Source organism: Crocodylus porosus, unplaced genomic scaffold (assembly GCF_001723895.1).
Source record: "Crocodylus porosus isolate Cpor-Errol unplaced genomic scaffold, CroPor_comp1, whole genome shotgun sequence".
NCBI lineage: Eukaryota > Metazoa > Chordata > Crocodylia > Crocodylidae > Crocodylus > Crocodylus porosus.
The window spans coordinates 17,963,862-17,981,719 of NW_017728914.1; the positions used below are offsets into that span (position 1 = coordinate 17,963,862).

At 41.9% G+C, this 17,858-nt stretch overlaps 1 protein-coding gene across 5 annotated transcripts in view; it reads right to left on the bottom strand.

Annotated features, from left to right (window-relative positions):
* TTC1 (tetratricopeptide repeat domain 1) overlaps positions 1 to 17,858 on the bottom strand; it is a 54,247-nt gene that overhangs the window by 31,405 nt on the left and 4,984 nt on the right. For all 5 annotated transcript variants that reach the window (XM_019534904.1, XM_019534901.1, XM_019534902.1 and 2 more), the window contains one exon: positions 2,034 to 2,094. In XM_019534904.1, the coding sequence (XP_019390449.1) occupies positions 2,034 to 2,094 (61 nt within the window). The remainder of the gene's footprint in view (positions 1 to 2,033; positions 2,095 to 17,858) is intronic.

The following is a 17,858-nucleotide window of genomic DNA, read 5'->3' on the forward strand; positions in this document are numbered from 1 at the left end:
AGGCTGTCCCACTTGCATGCGACTGGGGGCTGCATGGCTTGCAAGCTGCAGTAGCAAAGGCTGCAAGTTACATGGCTATACCAGTGCAAGTTATGGGACCACTGGGCAGCAAACCATGTGGATGCCTCCATGCCGCACAGGTCCCCACCCTCAGTGACATGGCTCTGGTTCCCCTTGTTGCACCAAGATAGCCTGCAGCCTGGGGTGCCTGTGTATCTTAGCACCATAGGTGTGCCATGCTGCCTCACCCCCTGGTGTGGGGGCAGGAAGCAAAACCAAGGTGAGGGGGAGGAGACTGGAGACACTGGCTGCTGCTGCAACTCAAGTAAACGTCAGTGGGAGCTACACAAATTTCATAGATTTTTAGGGCCGGAAGGGACCTCAACAGATCATCGAGTCCGACCCCATGCCCTGGGCAGGAAAGAATGCCGGGGTCAGACAACTCCAGCCAGGTGCAAGTCCAGTCTCCTCTTAAAGACCCTCAAGCTAGGGGAGAGCATGTCCTCCCTTGGAAGCCATTCCAGATTCTGGTAACACTTACCGTGAAGAAGTTCCTCCTAATGTCTAATCTAAATCTGCTCTCTGTCAGTTTCATAGTAGGTAAGGATGGAAGGGACCTGAGCAGATCATCAAGTCTAACCCCCTGCCGTGGCAGGAAAGAGTATTGGGGTAAGACGACCCTGGCAAGGTATTCATCCAGCCTCCTCTTAAAGACCCCCAGGGTAGAAGCCAGCACCATTTCTCTTGGAAGTCACCACTTCTCTTGGAAGTAACCAGTTTGTGATCATTGTTTCTAGTTATTCCAAGGGGTGCCTTGGTATCTCCTATTCCTTGCTGCCCCCTCCCCCCCCAGCAAATTTCTGGACAGCCACTAGATCGCTTCTCAGCCTTCCCTTGCAGAGGCTGAAGAGATCCAGATCCCTCAATCTCTCCTCATGGGACCGTACCTGCAGGTACCTAACCATAGGAGTGGACCATGGGAGCCCAGGGGCCAAAAACTAACCTGTGTTACACAGTGCAGGACAATTAAGTGCATAAAAATAGGATTCTCAAGAGCCAGCAGGCTGAGCTGGGTGATGCTTAAGCCAGCAACAGAAAATTTTGAAAAGGAGGAATGAATCCAAAATTCCACCTCCCTCCTAACTTAAACCCTCTCAGCTGCCCGAGGTACATTTTATTCCATGACAGTTAACGTAAAAATATGTACACAGTCCTGAATAGTGACTAAACCCCAGGACTCCCCTGCCAGTTACCAGTGGGCTAAAGGATCATATTCCCTAGTACTCCCTCTGACTACTGGAATCTTGTATTCTTGACTGTACGATAGCCCTGGTGGTTAGGGCACTCTCCTGGACACTCTCAGGTTGAAGGCACTGAATTTTCCTCAGATCTCCCACTTCCTTACTGAGTACTCTAACCATTACACTTGCATAAGGGAGACACACGAGAATCACCAGCCATATTTTTAATTTAAATGGCTGTTAGCAATATTTTGTAGCGAACCAATCGTGTTGGTATGTATCAGGCACATCCAGAGGACATCTACAGGACTTGGTCACACAGGGTACTAAGGCAGAGGAACACCTCACTTGAGGATTTCAACAGCTTATCCATGAGATGAGGGCTGAGTAGCTCAGTGGCTAAGACAGCGGCAGTTCTAGGTAAGCAAAGCAGCAGAACTCTAAGTGACTAGCGAACGTTAGCGAAGGAAAACCAAGCAATGATGGCTTTTCAGGCACTTAAACAGTTTCGTAGTGGGGGTGAACCTTACTACTGATTTTAGAGGGAATTTAGGCAGCTATGTCCTTTTCTGAATTATGGGCTAGGACTCTCAAGAATACTGCTGTTTAATTTAGGTGCTTCTTCCCGCCCCACTTCCTCACCACCTTCCCCTCCAAGAGAACTAGTGATAGTGATGGGAACAGTGGTGGGCAAGATGTACAGCAAAGTTTCTGCCCTTACACTTAAGTGTTAATCTAAGGACTCACTAATTGAGAATTCATGTGCAGTGTGTTGCAAGATCTTAAACCCACCTTGTTTCTTAAACTGCTCATTTCCTTTCTCCTTTAAGGAGGTGCTCTCCTTTCTTCTTTTCTGTAAAAGAGTTGCAAAATGTCTCTCAGTATTTATGTGAAATGAACAAGGCCAGCTGCAGTTCTGCATTGGTATGCATGGAAACCAGAAGTGAAACATATCCCAGAGCATTTCAACAGGTACCAAAGTGATGTTAATCCGTTTCATTTAGCATGCATACTGGGGCAGATACGCAAAGGGCTTTGACTTGCGACCTATAACTCACACAAAGAACATTTAAAAAATAATTGACATATATTAATGTGTTTGCTCTCTAAAATCTTACCATATTTCCTGTACCATTTAATTTCAATCTATCTGAGCTAAATGAGGCATAGCAAAGAGGTGAAATCTTGCATGTTTTTCTTGTTTGAGACATGTCCCTGAAGCTATTGGTCACTTGGCTGTGAAGCATGCCAATAACTGGGTTTAATACTCACAGGATACAAAACAATGCGTTACTAAATGCAGCAGGAATAAAAAGACTGGTCCAAGTGTGACATTTTTGTCCTAAAACTGTTTAAGTGAATGTTCTTTTTTCTTCTCCAGTGAATGTAACATGGATGTCAAGATTTATGACACTGGTTGAAAGACTGTCATCAGCACAAATAAAAGTGTATTTGTTCCCATCAGTAAGCCTATCTTCTCCTTGCTGTAACTTTTAGCATTGCTCACAGATGACTAAGCCATCAAAACCCAAAGGCAGGAAGAATGTTCTATTAGATGGTGAAAACTGCACACTGAACAGGATTGTGTTTTCAACCGTGAATATGTTAACAGTACAGCTGGCACAAGCCAACTTGGCAAGAATGCCTTTAGCCTTTGACATTGCAAAAACAAAAAGGTGTCACCAAGCCATCTCTTCAAATGATTGCGGAGGAATTCTTTACAAAGACAGTTTATGGACACAAAACCAAAACATCACAGGTTAAGGCAAGGCAGGAGACCTAAGATGCAAAAAGCAGTGTTCATTTTCCCTTCTTTTTGTGGTCAAGGATTATTTTGACCATTGATTTTTCACTCTCATATGGGCATACATAGGGCTCAAGTCAAGGCGTCTATAAATTACAGCTCACTGAGTGATTAAAAAGCCAACACTGGGAAAGGAGCAGTTTCCTTCCCTGCAGATTGTGTAAATCAAGGATTAATGAAATTATCAATATCACACAGAACATCTCCTTGGAAACAGCTAAATATAGTGCTCTTTGTAGAGAGCTGCACCATCTCACAGCTGTGCCAAGAAGCAGACTCCAACCTGATGCAAAGACGGGGCTCTTTCTATATTGCTCTTGAATAGTAAATTTTCCCAACCACATTAATGAACCTAAAACCACACACTGTAAAAGTTAGACATAGGGGCCTACATTTAGTTGCCACATCACAAATAACACTGCATAGTAGGATCCTATCTGATCTTCTGAATACATACTCAGATACCATGTCTGATAGATGGAGCATGAGGCTTGGTAAGCCTTACAGAGTTCTGCTCTACTAACATGTTAAAAAAAAAAACAAACCCAAAACAAAAACAAAAAACCCTCACACATTAAAAGGTAGAGGATAAGAGCAAGCACCTGCATTGCTTTTAGAAACTGGCTTTTCTTCAGTGCAGACTGACAATTATGCAGTCTTTATGCAGCACCCCAAGTGCAGACCATGAATGGAAGTGGTAAGAACCATATATGGGCACTAAAAATGCATAACGTGGCATTAAATGTACAAACTTGTATTCTATATGCAAGACGTAGCTGCCTAAAAAGGACAGCCATTTTTGAAAGCTGTGTCCAGCCACAGGGGATTGCTTATGGAACAGAAGCACCTTCAATGTCATTTCCTGAAGAAGTCACTGTTATGGTAATGAGAAAACTGTAATTTTCTCTTTACTTTTTACTTCCTTTTCTTGCCCCATTCAGCTTTTTAAATACTGTTTAAAACAAAAGCAGTAAATCCTGTGAGAGATGATTGTTTCAGGAAGGAGAGCTTTAAAGGCAAGCAATTTTAAGGTTTGTATGTCCATCTTTTCTCAGGAGGCTAAAAGGACTAGGGGTCAGAGTCAACATCATGGGGAACAGAACAAGGTGACATAGCCACATTTATAGTGGGCACATGGAGTATGTCTACACAGCACAACAGTGCATCATGTAGAGATATCCGGCATACTTCATGTAATGGAAGAAGCATAGCCACATATTAGCTTGGTGCTCTTCCTAGGCTAATGTGGTAAAGGCACCTCCAGTACCCATGGTAGATCCTTCAAAACAGCTGGGGCTATCACTGTACTGATAGGAAGTCCTGAGACATTTTGAGCACAAAGATGGCTTCATTTGGAAGTGGAAAACTTGCATCATTTCTTTAAAAAAAGCCTGTTCTTGGATGCATTCTCCTGCCATCTGCAAAGCAAGCTACACAAGCTGAAAGGGCAGAAGGAGAAGTGTCAGTCTCAGAAACATTGCCAATGTGTGAGCTTAAATGAAACCAGAACTATCACTGAGATTCCTATGTTTAACAACTGCTTCTTCTGATGATTTGGCTACAAGTGGGGCTCTCCAAATGTGTTTGAGAGGCCATGTGTACTCAAGAACTCTTCGTATGGCATTGCAGTGCGTTCAGCCCTCGGTAACCAGCAACATGAAAGCAGGAAATCCTGGGACAATTCTAAGACTCATGCTTCAGAACAGCCCTGCATTATTAGATTCAAATGGCTGCCCTGATGCCAGGCTGCATACATTTCTGTAATATCTGCAGTACATACAGGGAATATTATGTTACCGGTTCATTTCTGAACCTCTTGGGACGGATCTTATATGGGCTTTATCACCTTTATGGTCTTCACCCTCCAAAATAATGGTTCTCAACCTGATTAGACTCAAAGCACCCCTCAGAAAATGCAAGGTCTTAGCTTTCACTTTTTGAATGTGGAAGAAATTATAGAGCAATTCTTCTCTTGCAGAAAACTCAGAAAAACTACAACAGGTCAGAATGTTTTGGATGCTATGGATTCCTATGTGAAATGTCTAGGTTTATCTTGTGAATCATGTGTAGGTCTTTGCAAATTTAACAGTGCTCATATTTCATGGCACCCTTAAAAGATTTCAGAGCAGCCCAGGGTACTGTGGCATCCTGGTTGAGAATTACTGCCCTAAAAACAATAACCTGTACTGCTATGAGAAACGTTCAGGTGTCTGAATTAACATTTCACAGATTTCCTCACAAAGGAAGGTGAATGCACAGGGTGCCAGAGACTAGTTACATTTGGATCAGCTTGTGCACCCATGATGTTATCTTTAACAGAAAAGAGGCCATCATACCAAAGCAGCAAAAGCAGAGCCTGATCTAGATTGGTCAGTCCCTCCAGAACAAATTATATTACCCTGAAAGGATTAGGAGAGCAACCAAGGTATCTGCCAGAATCTGTTCCAGACAGTCAGGTTAAAAGGAAAAAAAGGACATATAAAAACATTCTTAAAAAAATATAACCTGCCTACTTTTTATGCTGTACTTTTAACTTAGATGACGAACAGCTGCAAACTGACTGGTCACTGCCCTACCAGGATCATTCCACAACTCAGCTTTGAGACCTATCAATTTTATTTCCATTATATGGGAAAAAATTGTAAGTGACTTGTCCTTGGGACAAATTTTGCAAAATGTCATCCAAGTACTCCACCCCCTTATTTTCAGGCTAAGATGCAAGTAGCTGCAGGGCAGACTGCCTGTTTCTTTGTGACAGAAGTGGGTCAGATTGGACTCTTAGAATGCTCTATCTAGAAAATGGTAATATTGACCCTTTTCTTTCCCTAGGCTTTGAATATGATCATTGAATCAAGTACAAACTTTCTAACTTACTCTGAGTAACACAAAATACAATAAAATGTAAGGTCATTTTTTTCCTGGTGTCAGTCTATGACCAGGAAGTGATGAACTACAAAGATGCACAAGTGTCAGGCCTTTGTTTGTTTGAATGAACAAACTGAGTAAGATTTAAAGAATCAAAGGTCTCAAATTAAATGCAGTCTTTTTTTTTAAAAAATGTTTAAATCTGTGGGTAAGGAAAGCCAGTGATTAAAAGAGGTTTACAGAGGTTTATGAAAAGTACAAAACCAGGATATGAAGAGTAGCTACAAATGTCCAACTTCTAAAGGAATTAGAAACTCGCTGTAAATTGTCAGGCAATCAGCAAGAGGCACTGAAGATTAAGGACTAATCCAGGGTAATAGGAAAAGACAGCTTGGCCTCCTGACAATGCAGTACAGCCTATGACAAAGGCAATTGAATATAGCCATAGGAACTCTGCTATTAGCAAAAACATCCAAGGTTAATTAGCAAGACCTTAAAAGTAAGCTAGTTTGCTCTCAAAGAAAAGTAACCTGCACATCTTCACTCTTTAATCTTGAAGTGACCAAATACAATCATCATTTTCATGGGACCAATGAACATGGACAGCAAAGGGGCTATTTTTGCTGTTTGCTTCTCTCCTTATGCTAACATAGCAGAATTAACATAGCAAATATCATTTTATATGTAATCCAATTTCTAGCCAAAATGTTTTTTTAACTTAATGATCCCCATCTTCAATGCTCCTATTATTTAAGGAGTGCATGCATTGTGTAAGCTTTTTTTAGCTATATATTGCTAAACATACCATAATTTCCTATTCTATCCAACAGTATTGGAAAGGTTTGTGCCCTAAACCAGACCTGACCCTTTTTAGCTAATAACTAAATACCTTCACTGTACACAGAACACACTGAACAGAGAATGAGCTCAGCTTTATCATGATGACATATAAGTACAACAGAGCATCCCTATTAGACATTTCACAAGAAGACTTTCAATCTCTGTACAGATGTAATTTTTGCCCTTAATCGGTTTTGCAGTCATAAGAACTCAGTGGAAATAATCAATCTACTAGAAACTGAACCTGTTCAGCCTCCACAACAGAAGGCTGAAGGGGTATCTAGTGGCCTGTTTCTAGTGGCATTGGGGGTTTCTAGTGGCACTGGGGGAGTCCCTGTTTCCCCGAGTGCTACCAGGAGTGACTAGAAATAACGGTCACAAGCTGGCAGAGGGTAAATTCAGATTAGACATCAGGAGGCGCTACTTCACTGTCAGGGCAGCTAAGAACTGGAACCAACTTCCAAGCGAAGTGGTGCTGGCTCCTACCTTGGGGGTCTTTAAGACAAGGCTAGACAATCACCTCATTTGACTCCAGTACTCTTTCCTGCCATGGCAGGGGGTCGGACTTGATGATCTGCTCAGGTCCCTTCCGACCCTACTAACTATAAAACACTGTAAAAGGTGCATCAAACCAAACTCTATGTTTGTCCCTCAGCTGTCAGGGTTAAGATACCTGGCCTACTGGTTTACCACCCCTCCCTTTCGGTAACACCTCCTAAGCAAACTCCCCATGGCTTTTATTTGATGGATTGCTTTAGCTTTACTGGGAAACTATATGTGGCTCCATTTTCCCCAAGGGCATAGGCAGAGCATGTGTTCTCCTTTTTCCTTTCCAAGGCTATTTATACAATGTGACAATGCCTGGGTCTCCATGCCCTTTGGTAAGGTCACTTAATAGCAAGTCACTTACACCGAATAAGGCTCACTCACTGGAGGATGTATAACAGGTCACTTATAGTTATAAAATGTACATTTTTCAGTCTCAAATGCTATTCCCCCCATTTGTAAATCTTGATTTAGCAGCTGTCTGCTTCCCCCTGCAGTTCTACGAAGACATTGCTACATCATCAATTCAAGCACCTGAGCTACACTTCAGGACTGTAGTAATCAGGATTCCTTTACAAATAAGTGCAGTAAAGCACCCACAACAGGGATCTGGTGGCAGAAGCTACCTTCCAGCATAGATGGATGTGGTAAAATACCAGTTAGACTACGGAGTCACAGTTAGAGTATGGAGGCGCTTGCATTCTCTTGTCTGTTCACAGATACTTTCCACTCCCTAGCACCAGTCCTTTCCCTGAAGCAAAGAGGCTTTGCACCTGTGTCTGGGAGCCCTGTCAGTTGCTGGGGCTCCCAGGCACAGGGGTGCACCACACACTGCTGTCGCTAAGAGTCCCATCAGCTATGGGACTCAGCCACAGCAGCTGTAGGATGCTGCCAGGGCTTAGAGTCCTATCAGCTGCAGAAGCTTGCTATTTGCCAGTGCAAGAGGAGCCTGGGATGGCAATTATAGACTCCCCCTGCACCAGCAATAGAGCATGATTGGATCTGATGCTTGATCCCACAATCACACCTCACGCCATGCATGTGTGGCACAGTAGGAGGCATGACTTGTGTGGATTGTGCATCAGACCCTATCATGCCTTTACCTGAACATTTAGAGGGGCCTCTGGTGTAGCTACTTCCATGAGATGCAAGGCAGATTTTCAGAAGTGGGCACAGTAGTCCCTGCACAGCCACTGTCTAGAAGTCCTAGCCAGGTTTCTTAGTTTTGTGTTTGACTATGCTGGCATAACTAATTTTTCCCAGCAAGTGGAAATTTGTCTGAAATGGCAAGGCATTACTAGTTGGTTTAATGTTTTGTTCTTGGGATGTCAGTGACATTAATATAAATTTATGTCATCTCCTCGTGAAATCTATAAAGCCACATAAACTAAAATGAAAGCGAAGAGACAATTTGGTGCTCGTATTTGACTCTATAAAAAGTCATCTGCTTCATCTTCCACTTACCAAATTCCTGTCATACCTTGGGGCAGATTTTCCTAGATACAAGTGACAGTTAGGGGCCTAACTCCCATTGTCTTGGTAATCAGGCACTCAGGTATTAAATCAGCTTTCTAAAAAAATAGTAAACAGCACAATGCTTACTAATGAAGAAAATCAGGCACCTCAGTTTGAGGTCTGGATTCCTACAATCAATCTTTTCTCCCATTTAACCAAAGTAATAGCATATTTAGCAATGCTGTTATCCAGGGATTGTATTTCACACTTGATTCAAACTCCTAATAGGAGTTTCTATGGGTAAAATGCCCAACTTCATAGCTTTCCACAAATCAGCCAAGTTTAAAGGGTCACCCATCAATTTGCAAGTCATATTTCTATATAAAAGTAACTCAGTAACTTCCAACAAGATAGCCAGGCACGCAAGTTAGTCATTTTTTCCCCTACTTTTACTTGCTATCACTTTATACTAGCGTAGATTCCTTTTCACTATGATACTGATGGATACTTCCATTTGGTCTTACATCCTAGCAAGCTGTTCTTAATGCTTTCACATCCACCCACCCTTCCTTTCTGGAAAGTTCCTTATAAGCATTTGCAGGGCAGCAGAGCTTCAGATTTTCCTAAGAGTGTTTTTTAAAACTATCAGAGATGTGACTACCACATTTAAATTATGCCATTTTCTGAAGTCTGATCAAATATGAACTGCAGAAAATTGCTGCAGAGGTTTACTAAAACACCTTGAAGCAACATCAATTGTCCAAAAAAGCACCAGGATATTAAATATAGTATGTTTGCCTAATCGAGGCAATTCATGACATGAAATAATGCACAACTGAGAATCAACGAGCATGGGATGTGACAAAGGCAATGGACCATCAACACATGATCAAAACTGCAAAACTGGGTGATCTTGCTTAACAAGGAGCAATAACATTTTAATAGGGGTGCACCGATAGAGATTTTTTGGAGGCGATACTGATAGCTGATTTTTAAGGAGTCATATTGGCTGATACCGATCCATTTTCCAATACGCAGCCTGACAGCTTGAAGAGAAGTATTCGGTTGCTCAGTCTGTTGTAGTGGAAGGGGAGGGGGAACGGAAGCGGCATGGAGGGGTGGGGCAGCCTTTAGCAGCAGCCTGCCGTGCCTTGAGTAGATCTAGGGGGCAAATGCCCCCCCATGCCTGCTCAGGGTGTGCACAGTGGTGGGAGCCCCCCCGCCCCACACTGCCCAGACAAGCTGCAGCTCCGCCCCGTACTCTACCATGCCCCTGGCCCCACTCCTTCCCTCACCATGGGGGCCTCAATCTGCACTGCCCCCCCCTCTACCTTCCCCTTCCACCATAACAGACTTACCTCTCCAAGCTGCTGGGCTGTGCTCTTCACCGTCTATGTCCTGCACTGTGGCTGCCCCCACAGGCATTTAATCAGCCACATCAGGCAAAAAAGCCGATTTCTGATAGTCAATTTTCTTTACATCAAAGCCAATCTGATATCGGACCAATATATCGATGCACCTCTATATTTTAACCAATTGAAATGCACGATTTAAAATAGCAAATATGCTATATTGCTCAGTGATTTTTTCTAAACATACAATCACTAGAAATTAGAATATTTTAAAAGAGAATTTCAATGACCAGTGAAATGGAGGGAAAGCAAAGTGAAATCCAGTAGAAATCCAGAGATTTCCCCTGTTCAGTACGTCAGGAGCTTGGAAACAGCCACTAAAGGCTTTGCATCCCAAGATACTAGCTCAGCATTAAGTTCTGAGCTCTCTAAGCTCTATAGTAAGTTCTTACCATAACAGACTGAAAAAAATGACATGCACTTTTATACTCTGCCTCCCATGTTGTGTGCTGGCTTCCATTTTTTTTTTGGAAAACAAAGCTGCTTTGAAAAACTCAGTCTATTATGATTCATTCCAGACAAGTGGCGGGCCCAGGAAAAGTGTCCAGTACCTATTTGAATAGTCTAAGGCCATCAAACCACCAATTTTTAAATTTTTTTTTTTACTACTGGCTTAACCTTGTGGAACAGTAAACTCTGTGCAATGGCTTTGTTGGGTGAAGAGATGAGAGCATTTTGAGTCTGAGCCATGAAAAAGGGCCTAAAAAAAGGGTGTCAGACAGCACTCCTCAGAAAAGCAAGTGCCCAGGTAGAAGTGGCTCCTGGGTGCCGGTGCCAGCAGAGCAGTTAGCTGGCATCAGCAGCAAGAGCTGTTGTTTTTCTGCTCCCTTACTTCCTCTGCCCCACCCCTAAGTCAGTATTCAGGGTTGCTGCCCTACCTGAGTTATGCTGCTGACAATAGCTTTTGCTCTCAAGTGGTACTCCAAAATCAGAATCAAATGAGCCCATGTTTAAGGAATTCCTCTAAGTCTATGTTCTCAGCAATCCTGGGAGCCGAGAGAGACTGCAGCCTAGTTTCAACCATTAAAAGCATGACTAAGCAAGTGGACTGATGTTCTCAGGAGACCGGAGGCTCTGGTTTCATGAGAGCAGTCACAGTGTCCCATTGTTATAAGACAATATGTACCCTTACAAGGGCCACCTGGTGTTCAAGTGGCATCAGCTGCAAGGGTCAAGCTCAATGGCTGTTGAGTTGGCTGGGCCTGGTATATAAGCCTTGAGCTGGACCTTGGCTACTTAGTGCTTCCCAGTCTGCTTCCTGCCTAGTTCCCTGCTCCTGTTTACTCTGTTTGAGTGTCCTAGATTCTCTGGTTCCCAATTTCTCGCACTGCCTGGATTACATATCTGGATCCTGCTTATTGACTACGAACTTGACTTGGACTCTCTGGCTCTGACTGTCTAGCTCAGCCTCAGCCCCTGGTTTGGATCCTCCTCTACCTCAGGTATCTATCTACTCTTCCAGATTGCCTATGATCCAGTTCTTACATCCCACTCATCAATGAAGGGTGTGAGCCTTGGAATAGGTCCTATAGACTTCAAGCTAGGAACAGGCTCATCCAAAATATAATAGCTCAGAAACGGACAGGATTCTCTGGTTGTCTGCAACTAACTGGGGTCCAACCAGTCTCCCCTCTGATATCATCCATTGGCTGCCTGATGATTTACAATAACTGCTATGGATTAGACTGAGTTAAATGCCATCACCAGTAATGGCCACATACTAAATGATCCTGTTTACATTCTCAGCAGAAAGGCCAGGCACTGAATGGCTCTTGAACCATTTTATTCTAGGCTACATAACAGACCATTTTGGGGAGCCTTCAGCCCAGGTGGTTCTCACAAAGCTGCACATATCTATTACTTTTATTAGCAAGTAAACTGTCCCCACCCCCTAGTTACCCAGTTTTTAAGATGTCAATGATGGAAGTTACATAGTACACATAATAGGTCATGACATATGAAGTATACTGAATTTTGGCTGCAGGCTGCAATACTACTGCATGCAAGGCACAGCACAGTACATGGTAGCACACTGCAAAACCCATTAATCTCTTCTACAGGTTAGACCTGGAAGATTGAGATGGATTTCAGTGAAACATGGTCATCACTTGAGAAATGCTAAGGCCTAATTTCACTGGGGCAATTAAGTAATTTATTTTTGTCCCTCTCCTTGTTCCCCTCTGGATATTTGTTGAGCACTGTTTTAATAGGTTTGGATTCTTCTTTTACTTCAGCAGGCAATAAACATCAGGCAGCTTTTGTGGCATCAGTAGTGTTCACCTGGAAACAACTATTACTGTCTAGGTCAGTGATACTGAGTCTTGAGTGGGCCAGAAGCAACATGACCAGCTAGTGTTAGCCAGAGAGCTGCAATCACACACACTAGTTTTTGCACAATGATCACCAGAAACGGTGCAGCTGTTGCACAATCTCAGGAACAACACAATGCATATAGTAAATGACAGCAACAAACTCCTGTACCCTATCCTAACACTAACAAAAGCCAGTTACAGCTTGGGGACTCAGGTTCCAGTGGCCCAGATTCAGAATGATGACTCTAGCAAAGGGGAAAAGGTGACTGCACCAGAGGCATCAGAGGAAAAGGTGACTGCAAGAAAGCTGTTTGAACAGAAATCAATCTGTAAAAAATATGAAAATAAGATAAATGTGATGTGTGTATCAATTTGTGCATGTACAAAAATTCAAATCCTTAGTCCGGCTTTTCTGCTAAGAACCTATGCAGACACCTCCCTAGCTAAAACCCTGTCATACAAAGCAAGAACTAAAATCCCATCTCTACACCTCCAAAAGTCTCATCTACCCATGCTAGCACCCACCTGTCTGAGGATCTCCTCTGGCAAATACTACATTACTCATTCACCAGATGTTCAGATACAATGGGTTCATCTTAAAAAGGAAAGGAGAAAGTTGTGGTTCAGTAATTTGAGATCAAAAATACGATATCCTTAGCTGTAATTCTATGTAACAGCTCCTCAGCAGCCTCAGGCACGTAATTTAAGGCTACATTCTGCATCCATTACGCACTTGGAGTACTCTTTACATCTGCAAATAAAGAGACTGGTACGGGTATGCATTCAACTGAATGAAATGGACTGCAATCAATCCCACCCTGGACACAGTGTTGAACTGTGAAGTCCCTTCCAGCTCTACTTTCCTATGATCCTGTAATTTACACAAGAAACTTGCTCAATTACACTACTCCTTTCTATTTAGACATGCTCTCTGCAAGTCCATTTATCACATAACAAAGTAAGCTATAAACTATAAAAGCTCATGCCTGTGTCAGTCTATAAGGTACCACACTGCCCTACCTATGTGCAAGTAATTACAAAGAATAAGGCAATTCAAGTACTGCTCTACATAGCAACTGAAGAATCAGGCTTTTAACTTCAGCCTCGGTTTCAGCATGTGGAAAATGATATTTATGTTGACATTCATTTTGGAGATCACCCTTAGGATACTGGAGGGCTTAATATTTGTGAAGAGTTTTGAATAAACTCCTATAACAACTAGTAATGCAGTTATAAACAAATGTTTATTTTAAAATGTTGCAGTAGAGCTTGGTATTGTTGTAGCTGTGCTAGTCCAGAGAATGTGCAAGAAGCAAGGTATGTGTTTGGTTCCATCTTTTATAGGACGAACTATATAGTTGGGAGAGAAGTTAGAGAAGCTTTTTGGCACAAGATGTCCTTCCACATTAAGAACTAGACACAGCCTATGCTAAACACTAGGTAAAACACTGACTTTTGTCTAATGCAGTTAGGTAAATAGTTATAATCAAATTTAAAACTTACCAAACAGTACCAAGTCAGAGGACGCTGGGGAGCAAAGGCAGAAGAGAAGCGGGGGCTTTGTTGGAATTCCTGGCAGATTACTAGTCAGAGGCCCTGGTTTTTTTTCCTCTTACTCCAGAGCCTCCCTCATAGCTACAAAAGAAATAATAGTCTCTGGTACCCCAGAGCCTCCAGCTGGCTGCTTCTGTGTGTGGCTAAGAAAGGGTTCTCCATTTTTCTACCTCCCAAGTTTAATTTATTTGTTCCTTTGAAAAAAAATGGCTATGTTGTCTGTATCTGCTACAAAACTTCATCCAGAGACACCACACTAATGAGGCCATTCTTAACCATTCCAGTTATGCTTACAAGAGATGGGAATAGCAGGAATAAACGGCTTGTTAACAGCATCAGAACAAAAATCAGTAGTAGCACAGGAACAGCAGCTTTTCATCTGCAGTCCCTAGATGAGGGCATCATGTCATTTCTGTTCCATCTAGTAGGTTCTCTCTACCTACTAGATGGAGTAAAAACCCCTCACTTCAGAACAGAGCATGTTTAAACTGTTGATTACTTCAGCCTCATCAATCAGACAAAGAAAGCTGGTAGGTGGACTTCTCGAGCCCTGCTTATAATGAACATCAAGAACAATATTTGATTATAGATGGGAGGGAAGTTTGTAAGCCTGGTCTTGCACATAACTCAGCCTGATTCTCTGTACATTGTAAATAAATTCTTAACGTGAATATTGCTAGCACATAGTAGTTTTGCCATTGTGGTAAGGTTCACAGCTCTCCATCTGTTAAAGTGAATACACCGGCCAACAACATAAGATCTTGTAATATCCTTTAACCTTTTTGTGACCATATGTTTTAAGGAAGCTGCCCCAACTCTTATCTTTTTCTAATGAAATGTTCTTGATTTAAAAAACTTTTTTGCTTTTGCACTTTAGAAGCACCCTCTATTAGAGGATTCCAAAGCAGTCTACAAACAGTTACATTTACTTGCTCATTTTATTGGTTGGGGGGGGCAATGGAAACGAAACAGACAGGTTTAGTGATCTGTTCACATTTACATAAGAAGTTAGCCGAGGTGAAGGCCTAAGAAATTCTGATTCCCAGTCCTTTTATAGCCACTAGACTGAGCTGCATCCTAGTTCATAACTTCTGCTATGAACATGATCTTCCCTGGAAGGTAGGTATTCTATAAAGGGGACTTCAGACAGGCGTCTAATTACGTTATTTCTGCTGTAGTCAAACTTAGAGGAGTCCTGTTCACAAACCAAGAATCCATTGTATTTGGTACTGTACAAGACAGAAGTATACTACCCAGCCTTTATATCAGCTTTTTCATCAATGGCTCTCTGAGGCCTTTACAAAGGAGACGACTACCATGGATCCCATTTTACACATGGAAAAAGCAACAAGCAGAGTGGTGAAGAGTTTTTCCTGCCCTCACCCTGCAGAACCATGTAGGAGCCAGAAATAGATCCCACACCACCAGTCTCACGCCTTCATAAGGCCACACTCCCCAGTTGCCCCAAGGTTCTTACATGCTGTTTGATTCACAGAGAGAAATGAAGAATAAGGAAATTTCTTACATTTGTCATTTTGATCAAATTGGTAGAAATAAACTATTTGAGGAACACAAATAAGCTTGTTAATATTGAACTGCATATAACAGAGTTAATTTGCTTGGCCACGTCTGAGTTTGGCCACTATCACAACCGTACATATTTCAATCTGTAATTTTCTGCTTAGCATAACTGATACCAAGACCCTAGTGGAATTTCAACTGTATACACTGACATGAATCGCCCTAGTTTAATTCTAATATGATAATCTGGTCAGGAAACGTTACAACATGTGGTTCCAACTTGCCCAAACCAAAAAATAGAACATGTAACTGTAGATTTAATTTTGTATGGTCCACCAGGTAGACAGTAGCAAGAGTACTGATATATAGCCCTTTCCCGCTCCCTGTCATTCTATACCTCCTGTTCTTCTATGCTATTCTTGTAAGCTCACTGTCTTCCTTCAAAGCTCCGTTCAGTTTTCTTTTAGCTTCTATTCTGTCTACTCTCTACTCTACCCTGAAGTGGTTATTTCCATTTCTGTACTTCAGTATTTATATTACTCTTTGCAGAGAACAAAATTAAACTGGTTCCTACTTGTGTAAAATAATGCTCTCCTTTGTGGTCCTATTCTTCATCATCCATCATTCCTTCATGTTGCCCAGCTCTCTCCCACCCATCTACCCTTAGCTCCTGACTACTTACCCAGATTCCCAGATGTAACATGCACTGCTTTTGTACAGCCTAAAACACACAGGGCTCAGGAATGGAAAAATATGCAGCTAACTAGAGGCAGCTGACGTATTAGGTAGCTATTACTGTGGCTTGCCTCTAGGAAAATAGCCTGCTTGCATTTACAAAACATCTATTTCAATATGGATGCAGACTGATAAAATCTAAACCAGTGAAATGAAACTTACACTAGGCATGTATAAGCCCTGATTCTTGCAGGTACAATTCTACACCTGTTTGGAAAAAGCTACCCCATTATTAGTGAATACATAGTCTTACCATTACCCTTTTTAACCCCAGCGTAAATGTCCACTGCCTGCAGTCTACCTCACTATGATCTATTACTCAGCACATTTCTTGTGCATGTTAGTTTGAAAAAGAGCTTTCAAACAAGAGTGGTGTCTTGTTAAATCTGCAAGAGGTCACACATACCTATAGTACAAATAAATCTGCTGGAGACTCCTCTTTATAATCCATTTTAAGTTGTATAATCTCACCAAGTACTGAAGAGCAAATTACCATATAGAAAGAGTGAAACACTGCTGAAGAGCTCTATTATAATTATCTGCCTCACTACACAGCCTAATCACATTTTAAAATACATGAATCACTACTCTGAAACCATGTGGTCTTCTCACAGTAGACCTATGAGGTCATCCTAAGACAAGAAAGATCTATTTTTACAAAGTTTAGAAGTTAGATTTTATATTTTAACCTTATGTTTTGCAATACTAAAAGATTTGCAAGTAAATTAATATAAAACTGGATTCTGTAGAAGTAAGCTGTTTGAGCAGCCGCATTTTTAGCAAAAATTCATCACTTCCCCATGATGAACATACTTAGTTTAAATCTGAGTTAAATAACTCTAAAAATTCAAATACTCATGCATATGCATTCACTGGATTTTTTAAAGTCAACTCTCTCCAAAAAGTTGCCATTTAAACCACTACAGGACTGTGCTACTGAATGAGAGCTAGATAAAAATGGATTACTCCCTTCTCATTGTCCTAGCAAAATGACATAAATGCAGGCACACAAAGGGTGCTGGACGAATTTTCCCTTTAGTATTAATAATCTGAAGGGATCCATTTTAAATCCAGTTAACTTCCTAAAAAAAAGCAGTCAATTTCAGGTAACAAAATTGTCCTGAAGCCCCCCTGCCAGTTTTTATAAGTTTATCTGATTTAGAGTGGTTTTTTCTGTACTCTGTTTACGACTGAGGAAAGCATACAAAATAAAATATATGAAAGGATAAGTTTTTTCTGTATAATCTTGCAGTTCAGATTACCTTGGCCAGTAATCATACCAGTTTGTCCATCCTGAGGGTGCTCAACCTCAGGCCTACAGGCCAAATGAAATCTGGTCTTCAGGGCTCCCAATGATGGCAATACTGCCATCCCTCCTTGCTACCAAAATCCCAAGTGCCGTGGGGCAGGTTGGAGCCTTCCCCAACAGCTGAGGTGGATGTCATCTACCTGGACTTCAAGAAGACCTCTGACACTGTTTCTCACCCCATTCTCACAAAAAAAAACTAGGCAACTGGCACTGATATCTACACAGTCAGATGGGTGGCAAATTGGCTTGATGGTCACACCCAGA